General features: G+C 42.1%; 1 protein-coding gene across 1 annotated transcript in view; it reads right to left on the reverse strand.

The window, feature by feature from the left end:
- clstn2 (calsyntenin 2) overlaps positions 1 to 11,885 on the reverse strand; it is a 184,231-nt gene that overhangs the window by 92,606 nt on the left and 79,740 nt on the right. The window contains exon 6 of the mRNA XM_022760453.1: positions 4,111 to 4,260. Within this exon, the coding sequence (XP_022616174.1) occupies positions 4,111 to 4,260 (150 nt within the window). The remainder of the gene's footprint in view (positions 1 to 4,110; positions 4,261 to 11,885) is intronic.

Here is an 11,885-nt window from a genome sequence, read left to right on the forward strand (position 1 = left end):
AAGACAGAATGGAGAAGGCCTCTGAGAGAAAGTCAAGTAAGCTGATCCGGTGAGCAAGAGCCAGAGTTGATGATAGCATGCACAATGTGTGACCATCAAGGCTGGCTGCAGGGGATTTACCAGTCTGCCCTTAGTCCTGCAGGAAGCTCTTTGGCATCACAGGACTCACAAGCGAAGAGAACCATCAGGACAACTGCGTACGCTACAGAAAAGGCATCAAAAGGCGCAACTTGAACAAAAGCTGGGTTGCCTGGGTAAGAGTGTCTGATGTTGAAAGACCAGAAACACCTGCTGACTCCAGGCTACATCACTGATGATGTGTCTAAGTGCACTGTAAGATGTGCAAATGAATATATGGTACGTTCAGTCGTAACACACAGTGGCAAACCGAGTACAGTTTAAGGTAGGAGAGTCATTGAAAAGAAAAGGCTGAAATGGGGATGCAGACACCTATACACACCAGTGCGGGTGTTTGTGTTTGTGTTTGTGTGTGTGTGTGTGTGTGTGTGTGTTCAGGCACTACCCATCAGTAAAGGAGTTTCCACAGCTGAGTGAGGACATGTGATTAGTCAGGACAGACACACAGCTGAGCCCTGCTGTCCAGAGCCAGAGGCCATAGCTAATTTGAACAGACAGATTACTGTTTTTTACCCAAAGAAAGCACATCTTTTTTGTGTGTGTGCGTGTGTGTGTGTCTTTGACATTCCCACAGTCGCCTGCCGACGGAAGCCTGCCTTCAATTCAACAACCACTAGCCCTATTAAATATCCCTTGATCTGTGGCCATGGCATTTACTTCTCCCTCTCCATTTTTCCCTTCATCCCCGCTGCCAAACAATACTCACAGGGACGACTGCTCTTTCATCAAGGGAGTGTGTGTCTGCGCTTGTGTTTGTGAATGTATCTTCTCGCCATAATCTTGTGCTGAAAATCCTAATTTGAAAAATGCACTCACAAAAAAAAATATTGCAAACAGGCTTCAAAGACAGGATTATCGCCGAGAGCCTTGAGAGGGAGTTAATGTCACTCTCTAAACCAATGACAGCCCTGGCTGCTCTGTGCGTCTGTGTGTTAATATGGGGTGTGCTGACATTGAACTTGCCCACAGTGACAGCAGCATTCAGTGACTTCAGAAACTATTCAGACCCTTTTACTTTTTTGCACACTTCTTAGTTCAGAAGTCCAAGTCCCAGGAACTCTCTGTGGACCTCCATGATTATGTTTCCAGGAGCACAGTGGTCTCAAAAATTGTGAAATGAAGGAAGCACCAGGAGTGTGCAAGTGTGTGTGTGTGTGTGTGTGTGTGTGTGTGTGTGTGTGTGTGTGTGTGCAAAGTGTGCAAAAAGTGATGGAGTCTGAATACTGTCTAAAACCACTGAATGTGCATCTGAAAAGTTTGAATGTGGGAAAAAGTAGGATTTAAGTGTACAACTGTGCGGCTATAAATGTGTCTGTATGTCATGCAGATGTCTTTTACATGTAGCCTACTCTCTTGTATCATGTATCATCATTAAGTATGTGATTCAACTTGCCAGCATCATTGTTTGTAAAAGAAAAACACTACACAGCGTTCTGCGTGTGTTCAGTGACTTTGTACTTCTGAAACTCAGAACGAGAGGTGAACTTCTGACCTTTTTTTCTTTCATTGTGTCTTTTTGTCTGTTTGATTTGGTGACCTTAACTCCTCTGAATCTTAAAATAAGTATCTAGTCTAGTGAAGCTGCTACTGACCTGCAAGTGGAACCCATCTTAAGAAATTATTTAGATAAGACGGTACTAATGTTGGAGTTTCAAGACATGCCTGAATCATTTATTTTCTTAATGCAAAATAAATTAATTTAGCTTTTTCTGTCTTGTTTTAGGGTCCTGACCTTGTCACTGAAGATTTCTTACCAAGATCAGAAAAGCGCATTTCTGTACAGCACGTTCAGAGTGTTTTTAGACCCCTTCACCTTTTTCACATTTTGTTATGCTGCAGCCTCGTGCTAAAATAATTTAAATTCATTTCAATACCCAATAATGATAAAGCAAAAAAAAAAAGAAAGAAAGAAGAATTTTAGGATTTTTGCAAATTCATTAAAAAAGGAAAAACTGAAATATTACACTGACATAAATATTCAGACCCTTTCCTCAGCATTTAGTTGAAGCACCTTTGGCAACGATTACGACTCGGATTTGACGTGACAAACTTTGCACACCTGGAGGATTTGGGGATTTTCTGCCATTCTCCTCTGCAGATCCTCTCAAGCTCTGTCAGGTTGGATTAGGACCATCAGTGGACTGCCATTTTCAGGTCCGTCCGGAGATGCTGGAATGAGTTCACATCAGGGCTCTGGCTCAGCCACTCAAACACATCCTGCTTAGGGTCATTGTCCTGTCGGCGAACCTTTTGCCCAGTCTGGGGTCCTGAGAGCTCTGGACCAGGTTTTTTTTTAATTCTTTTTAAAGAATTCCTCTGTACTTTGTTCTGTTCAGCTTTCCTTCAACCCTGACCAGTCTCCCTGTGTCTGCTGCTTCACCATGGGGATGGTATTGGGCAGGTGATGAACAGTGCCTTGTTCCCTCCAGACATGACGCTTAGAATTGAGGCCAAATAGTTCCATCTTGCTTTCTTCAGACCAGATTGGTGGAGTGCTTCAGTGATGGTCGTCCTTCTGGAAGTTTCTCCCACCACCACGCGAGATCTTTGGAGCTCAGCCTCGATTGCTAAGTTTGGCAGTCAGCTCCAGGAAGAGTCATGGTTTTTTCCAAACTTCTTCCAGTTAAGAATGGTGGAGGCCACTGTGCTGTTCAGTGCAGCAGAAATGTTTTTGTAGCCTTGCCCAGATCCGTGCCTCGACACAGTCCTGTCTCTGAGCTCTGCAGGCGGCTCCTTCCACCTCACGGCTTGGTTTTTGCTCTGATATGAATTGTCAGCTGTGAGACCTCACATAGACAGGTGTGTGTCTTTCCAAATCAAGTCCAATCAGCTGAATTTGCCACAGGTGGACTCCAGAGAAACGGGAGGCACCTGAGCTAAACTGTGTCATAGCAAAGGATCTGACTTCTGTCAATGTGATATTTCAGTGTTTCCTTTTCAATAACTTTGCAATTATGAGATATTGACTGTAGATTGATGATGGAAAAATGAAATTAAATGATTTTAGCATAAAGCTGCTGCAACATAAGGGGAAGGGGTCTGAGTATTTACTGAATGTACTGTGTAACTGCAGGCATGTGCTGTCACTTGTTTTGAGAAAACACAGATTGGAAGATTGAAAACGAGCCAATGATTTAACAGTTTTTTGCAGCGTTTACTTGCTGCCGCTGAGCTGCTGCCAGGGTCCTCATTTATTGGTGTTTATCAGCAGCTCGCTAACATCACGTCCTGAGGGACGAGAAATGGGCGGATGCCAAAAGAAATCCAGCAAACGAACTACCTCATGACCTGACGGCAGAACAACACAGGTTGCACATGGTTACAGGTGAAGCCGCGCGCTATGTGTGTTCGTCTTTCATCACGTGTGCTGCTACCCTCTCTGACAAATGTAGATCGCATCCGCAGTTACCTCGAGCGCTGTTTGTGTTGTTGTAACACTGTGCAGACACTTGTCTTTGCATTACTCTGGGCCTTGTTAGGGCTGCCATGACTGCTTTCTGATGCGCTAAGAGACGTGTTGGCTGTGTCACGTTGCTCTTAGTAAAGTGCTGTTGATCACACCAGCTACACTTGACAGGCCAATTCCTCTGGGAGGGAAGGAGAGAGAGAAAAGGGGAGAGAAAGAGGGTCAGGGAAGGAGAGGAGAGGAAAACCAAGAGAGCGAGAGAGACAAAGAAATATAGAAAGGATAGGGAGGAAGAGAGGAGAAGCCCAGACGGTGGAGAAGAATGAAAGTCTTCGGACTACACCACACATCCAGAGATATGAAGGACTACACACACTAAAGTAATGACATGTAAATAATCACATCTGTGTTTGTTGACACACACTACTGCACAAACTCAAGTAATCGCACACAAATAATTGCATTTGTGTCTGATGTGGATGTTTAAGCATTACACAGTCAGACCTGCCTGAAATCTTTACACACACACACACACACACACACACACAGATATGATGAAGGCCCACCTTGCCAGCCAGGTTTGCAGACAGGTTTGACGTCGATGCGAACAGGGACGCTGTGCAGCGCCCTCTTCTGGCCGCAGTCCCAGGCCGTCACCTGGATCTCGTACTGCTGCTGCCGGTCGTAGCTCAGCTTCTCTGTGTTGCGAATGTTTCCTGATGAAGGAGAAGAGAGTCGCTCGAGGTCAAACTCAACCCAAATTGTTTTTTTTTTTTGGTTTTTTTTTTTAAAGAAAACTGTTTATAATGTATTGTAGAGTAAATTCACCTCCTCCATTGTGTCTCATAATGAAAACATTTTTGCGCCGAGCTGTTTGGCACATTGCGAGACACAAATTGCAATGCTCGACGGTTTAAGATTTCAAAAGCAAAAAATTCACCTAATTCATAAACCATAATCTCTTCCTATTGTGTGGTTCAGCTGGAAGAAAAGAACATGTTTAATTGCTGCTGGCGTGGCCAACTTTTCTAAATCATTCTGTACGGCTTTTTTTTTTTTTTTTTTAAATAACAGGTGTGTACAGGGTTTTCCATCAGTGAAACAACCAAACTTCTGAAATTAATTTAGTCAGTTAAGGTGAATATGAGGTGTCTAATTAAGGCAGATGGGACAGTCCCTGTCTGCAGCAACAGGCCTTCTTTGCAGCATTTTGACCCGTCACAGTAGGAAAGCACAGGTGTAAATAGTAAAATTAATGATTTAACAGCTTTGGTTTGCAGGCTCTTGGACTGTATTCACAAAAAAAGAGTAGCGTCTAACTGGCTGGTATTGGAGACAGTCGCAGCCTTTGCTTTCCGTCGTTGGAGACAGCTCTCTATGTAGCAATGGCAGAACTCACAAATGCATCAAAGAAGTATTCAAAATGCATGTATAATCTCGACTCCTATATGTATAACTCTGTCTGTGGAAATTGCTTCTATAGGGTCTTTACCTTGTGATAATGGCAGCTGAAGCTACACTGAAATTAGCCACAGGAAAAAAGCAGCTCCAGCGATTTCTTCACCTGCTTAAATAGAGAGCTTGCACTTGTTGTTGTTGAGTGTTGAGTGACATGTGTGGGTGAGAGAGCATTTATCAGCTCCAGATAGAGCCAGTGAGGACAATAAAACGTTTGTCTTCATCTTAGTCCATAAATGTAATTCACCCATGTGTTTGTGTCACTTGATGGATGGTAAAGCTAATGCTAGATATGCTGGTATTGTTGTTATTAAACTGCTAAAGTGAACAAGTGATTCTTCTTCTGCTGGTGTTTTAAGCAGTTGTCAAACATCTTCAGCTGAGTGTGTTAAGTGAGTTAAAAAGGAACCAAATTAGCTCACCAACGAATGGAAACCCACAACATGATTATAACATGATGATTTGTGCATCTAGCTGCTACAGATAAAAAGCAGTTTGCAGAGCTGAACTTAATCAGAATTATTCCTTAAACCAAAAATACTCTTCAGTCTGTCTGAGAGATCATTAAGTGTTGGTTACATTACGTAATCACCAATTGAAAAATCAATGTATAAATGAATAATTGAGTCCAATTTCAAATGGGAAAAAAAAAATCACAGTATCAATGCAGATTGTGTTTGAGACCAGATACAATCTAATTGACGAGTCAATATCTTACTTTGTAAAACATTTGTTACTGAAATCAATGTGCCGATTCCCCAGACTTTCTCTTGGGAGTTTTCTCAGTCCCTTTTTAAAAGTTGCTCTCCTCAGCGTGGAATCAATTTTAGTCCCAAAACTTAGTTAGGAACTTTTAGCACCACTTAGCTTAGACTTCTAGGTAAGATAATTTGTGAATACAGCCCCTGGTATTGTTTTTACTGGCTCACTGTAACGGCCTACTGGCACCTTGAATAAAACAGAGCCAACGTTTATGTTATTTCATTATTAACACCTTTAGTTTTCCTATCACAAGTCAAAATGTGTGCTGGTAAAAAGTCTGTTTGGTGAATCTCAACTTTAACTTTAATGTGTAAGTTGATGTAGCGTAGAGTTTAATATCTTTCTCCCATAAGTTTGGAATAAGGCCATTAATTCAGAACTTTCTTCGCATAAGTTGATGTACAGTGGAACAAGTGAAGTGCGTCAGAAACTTACTATAAAATGTATAAAGTAAAATGTTCTCATGAAACATTTCAGTCAGTAATAAATACTGCAAATTCAAATCTGTAAGTGAGAAACAGACCCGAGTCACTCAGTCATCAGTGATTTGGAGACCGGCTTTATGGAGGCATAAAATGGCTGTGTGAGCTTTTACGGCTAAATGAGTTTGTTTTTATTGTAGTTGTAAGCGATGTGCAACAGACAAGTTGCCATATTCACCGCTACTCTCAACTTTCACATTTATTCTTAATGGGGCTCTACTTCAGTCTGATGACTTGTCTTCTGTTTACTGACTTATGTGACTTTCGAGTTTAGCATACACTTTAAACTGCCTCGAGGAAAGCGAGCCTCTCCGCTCAAGTGTTTGTCTGCTGTATATCCTTGTGTGTTTTTTTTTGACTTACTTGAAAACACACTATGATTGTGTGTCGCTGCTCATCCGCCTATACAGTGTGTCATTTGAGTGTGTTTGCTTCGATGAGTAATGGGTATTTAATTTTAATTTCAAACCATCATTATATATCATTGTCAAATTAACTGTGATGCCTTAATATAATCACTGTAACAAATGGCATCATGGTTGGGATGACAGGTGGCCTCTATCTCTCACAAGTGCTTTGATTAGTGCTAATACTTCTCTGAATTAAGATCACGTTTCCATTAAGCCCCTGTTGCTTCCTGACGCTGGTACTTGTCCTCCTCTCACCTCCCCGGTCTTACTTTTTCTGAAGGTACTAAATGCTGTATGTTGAAAGTGATTGTGCCTCATTCGTCTCTCTCTCCCATTAACTGGTTGATTTGAATTGTGGTAAATGTAGTCTTTCTTTTTTCAAGTCCTGTAGGTGGAATTCACATCTGTGCCTTTTGTGTTATTAAACCAATCAAGCCGATGAAATTCATCTACAGTATAAGCTCCCAGCTTTATAAGAGAGCGCTTTATATATACTAATGTATCAAAATGAACATTGCTTTGATTTTCTGGGGTTAAAATGCTGCTTAAAAGAAAAAACTAACCCGCTTGGCTCCACATTACAATCTGCATCCAGACCACATCCAACGTCGGAGCCTCTCCTGCATTGTCAAAACGCATGAAGGAGCCGCTTGTAGTCCTAATGTGTCTGTTAATATTTGATGAGTCTTCCACTACAGACGAATGACAATGCTATACACGCAGCAGGGAGGGGGCCCGACAGAGAACCCTCGCAGAGTGTGAAGAGCTTTGAAAAAGAGACACTACCCGGCCTTATTGGCTTCGAGTTGAAACGTAGCTGGAATGAGTTATCGGACTTGTATAACAGCCCAGATGCTTCTTGAGGTCGCTGTATTGTGGGGAGAGAGGTGCAGAGGGAGCTGAATGTTGATAATGTGGTATATTTGAATATGAGTGTGTGAGTGGGAGGATTAAATATGATTCATACGAGGACGGCATTGTTCGTCCTCCCGTCATCCTCATCGTCCATTCTCCGTCTCCCTCTCAGCTTGTTTAGAATTCCTTCCCCCTTTTCCTCTCCCCTTTCCAACCTTCCCATTCCCTCTCAATGCACATCATTGTCTTCACCGTTTTGCAGCCTCATCCCATTTCACTGTTTGCTGCCTCATCTGTTGTGCTCGTCGCTCTTGTTTTTTTTTCCAAAAAACGCACGCACACACACACACACACACACACACACACACACACACACACACACACACACAAGTATGCACAAACACTTTCACACTCACACCTTTCTGCATGACGGAGGTTCCTATTCCCGCTCCTTCAATTACTACATCAACTTATCCGTGTCAGCAGGCTGTGCGTGCTGTGACTGCTGGCAAGGGTGGCCAGCAAGTAAATGAATACTTTACCCTCCATCTTGCTCTCTCTATTTGCCCTTCTCACAGAGGAACGTAAACACACACAAGCAAACCAACTCTGCATCCGTCTTTGTGAATTCCCTCCATCATCACTTTATAATTACTGTTACCACATAGCATCTCTTACCTAATGCTGCTTAGTCAACCAGTCTTTGTTTTAAGGGCAGCACTGGTGTTATTCTATACTTTTTCTTGGCACCAACAAATCGCATGAAAACGACCCGTTTGTTTGTTTCTCTCTAATCGCTTTCCATCCTCCCTTCCCTCTCTGTGCCACAGCGGCACCCACCCCCTGCTGCTCCTGCTCAAGGTGAGGAACTTCTTTACAGGTCACAGATCTATATTTATAATTTTAAAAAGGTTCAGGTTTTAGTAAACGTTACCCAAACAGGATGAAATAAAGTCATTTTTGGGGACTACTGGAAGCTGCGGATTAATACACATTTGGTGCTCTGGTGAGTAGCGCCAAGACAGTGAATGTGGGATTAACTCAAAATAAACTACAGTGTCCATGGTCACGGCAATGTAGGAATACGTCACCCAGTGCAAAGTGGGGTATTTTAATGGATATATAATTCATGTTAGCTCTAGAGATGGTGTTGTTGGTCTGTTGGTTGGTTGGTTGGTTGGTTGGTTGATCCACCACTTAGGTCATGACTGAACTTTCTACTGGGTTAATTGCCATTAAATTTTACACAGACATTCACTGGCTCCAAAGGATGAACACCACTGACTTTGATGATCCCCTGACTTTTCCTCTAGCGCCATCATGAGGTTGACATTTACAAGTTTGAGTGAAATGTTTCAACTATTGGATTTGTAGCCATGAAATTTGGTAAAGACATTCAAGTCCCCCTCAGAATGAACGGTAGTAACTTTGGTGTGTGTGTCATCATCAGGTCAAAATTTTAAATTGTACCAAACATCTGCAGATGACATTCCCAATAACCTCGGTACTTGTGTTTAGTTATAATTAGCAGATAATAGCATGCTAACATCCTAAACTAAGATGGTGAACATGGTACACCTTTTACCTACTGAAGATCAGCATGTTAGCATGCTGATGTTAGCATTTAACTCAACGCACTGCTGCGCCTAAATACAGCTGCACAAAACTGCTACCGTCGCTACAGAGTGGTTTTATGGAGGCATAAAATGGCTGTGTGAGCTTTTACGGCTAAATGAGTTTGTTTTTATTGTAGTTGTAAGCGATGTGCAACAGACAAGTTGCCATATTCACCGCTACTCTCAACTTTCACATTTATTCTTAATGGGGCTCTACTTCAGTCTGATGACTTGTCTTCTGTTTTACTGATTATGTGACTTTCGAGTTTTAGCATCACTTTAAACTGCCTCGAGGAAAGCGAGCCTCTCCGCCTCATGAGTGTTTGTCTGCTGTATATCCTTGTGTGTTTTTTATTGACTTTTACTTGAAAACACACTATGATTGTGTGTCGCTGTCATCTTCCTGCCTATAACAGTGTGTGCATTTGAAGGTGTGTCTCATCATGATAATGGGTATTTATTTTAATTTCAAACCATCATTATATATCATTGTCAAAATTAACTGTGATGCCTTAATATAATCACTGTAACAAATGCAATCATGGTTGGGAATGACAGGTGGCCTCTATCTCTCACAAGTGCTTTGATTAGTGCTAATAACTTCTTTGAATTAAGATCACGTTTCCATTAAGCCCCTGTTGCTTCCTGACGCTGGTACTTGTCCTCTCTCACCTCCCGGTCTTTACTTTTTCTGAAGGTATAAAATGCTGTAGTTTGAAAGTGATTGTGCCTCATTTCGTCGTCTCTTCTCCATATAACTGGTTGAATTTGAATTGTGGTAAAGTTAGTACTTCTTTTTTCAAGTCCTGTAGGTGGAATTATCATCTGTGCCTTTTGTGTTATTAAAACAATCAAGCCCGATGAAATTCATCTACAGTATAAGCTCCCAGCTTTAATAAGAGAGCGCTTTATATATAACTAATTGTATCAAAATGAACATTGTTATTGATTTTCTGGGGTTTAAAACTGCTTAAAAGAAAAAACTAACCCGCTTGCTCCAACATTACAATCTGAATACAACATCCAACGTCGGAGCCTCTCCTGCATTGTCAAAAACGCATGAAGGAGCCGCTTGTAGTTCTAATGTGTCTGTTAAATTTTGAATGAGTCTTCCACTACAGACGAATGACAATGCTATCCACGCAGGCAGGGAGGGGGCCCGACAGAGAACCCTCGCAGAGTGTGAAGAGCTTTGAAAAAGAGACACTACCCCGCCTTATTGCTTCGAGTTGAAAACGTAGCTGGAATGAGTTATCGGACTTGTATAACAGCCCAGATGCTTCTTGAGGTCGCTGTATTGTGGGGAGAGAGGTGCAGAGGGAGCTTGAATGTTGATAATGTGGTATAATTTGAATATGAGTGTGTGAGTGGAAGGATTAAATATGATTCATACGAGGACGGCATTGTTCGTCCTCGTCAGTCCTCATCGTCCATTTCCGTCTCCCTCTCAGCTTGTTTAGAATTCCTTCCCCTTTTCCTCTCCCCTTTCCAACCTTCCCATTCCCTCTCAATGCACATCATTGTCTTCCACCGTTTTGCAGCCTCATCCCATTTTCACTGTTTGCTGCCTCATCTGTTGTGCTCGTCGCGTCGTTGTTTTTTTTTCCAAAAAACGCACGCACACACACACACACACACACACACACACAACACACCCACAAGTATGCACAAACACTTTCACACTCACACCTTTCTCATGACGGAGGTTCAATTCCCGCTCCTTCAATTACTACATCAACTTATCCGTGTCAGCAGGCTGTGCGTGCTGTGACTGCTGGCAAGGGTGGCCAGCAAGTAAATGAATACTTTACCCTCCATCTTGCTCTCTCTATTTGCCCCTTCATCACAGAGGACGTAAACACAACACAAGCAAACCAACTCTGCATCCGTACTTTGTGAATTCCCTCCATCATCACTTATAATTACTGTTACCACATAGCATCTCTACTAATTGCTGCTTAGTCAACCAGTCTTTGTTTTAAGGGCAGCACGTGTGTTATTCTATACTTTTTCTGGCAACCAACAAATCGCATGAAAGACGACCGTTTTTGTTGTTCCTCTCTGACGCTTTCCATCCTCCCTTCCTCTCTGTGCCACAGCGGCCCCACCCCCTGCTGCTCCTGCTCAAGGTGAGGAACTTCTTTACAGGTCACAGATCTATATTAATAATTTTAAAAAGGTTCAGGTTTTAGTAAACGTTACCCAAACAGGATTGAAAAAAGTCATTTTTGGTGGCGACCTGGAACTCGGGATTAATTAACACATTTGGAATCTCTGGTGAGATAGCGCGCAAGACAGTGAATGATGGGATTAACTCAAATAAACTACAGTGTCCATGGTCACGGGCAATGTAGGAATACGTACAGTGACACAGTCAAGTGGGGTAATTTTAATGGATATATAATTCATGTTTAGCTTCTAGAGATGGTGTTGTTGTTGGTCTGTTGGTTGTTGGTTTGGTTGGTTGGTTGATCACCACTTAGGTCATGACTGAACTTTCTACTGGGTTAATTGCCATTAAATTTTACACAGACTTCCATGGCTCCAAAGGATGAACACCATGAAGGATGATCCCCTGACTTTTCCTCTAGCGCCATATCATGAGGTTGACATTTACAAGTTTGAGTGAAATGTCTCAACTATTGGATTTGTAGCCATGAAATTTGGTAAAGACAGTTCAAGTCCCCCTCAAGAATGAACGGTAGTAACTTTGCGTGTGTGTAGTCATCATCAGGTTCAATTTTAGAATTTTTGTAGC

This window comes from Seriola dumerili, unplaced genomic scaffold, assembly GCF_002260705.1.
Source record: "Seriola dumerili isolate Sdu_G_001 unplaced genomic scaffold, Sdu_1.0 BDQW01000337.1, whole genome shotgun sequence".
In the NCBI taxonomy this organism is placed as follows: domain Eukaryota; kingdom Metazoa; phylum Chordata; class Actinopteri; order Carangiformes; family Carangidae; genus Seriola; species Seriola dumerili.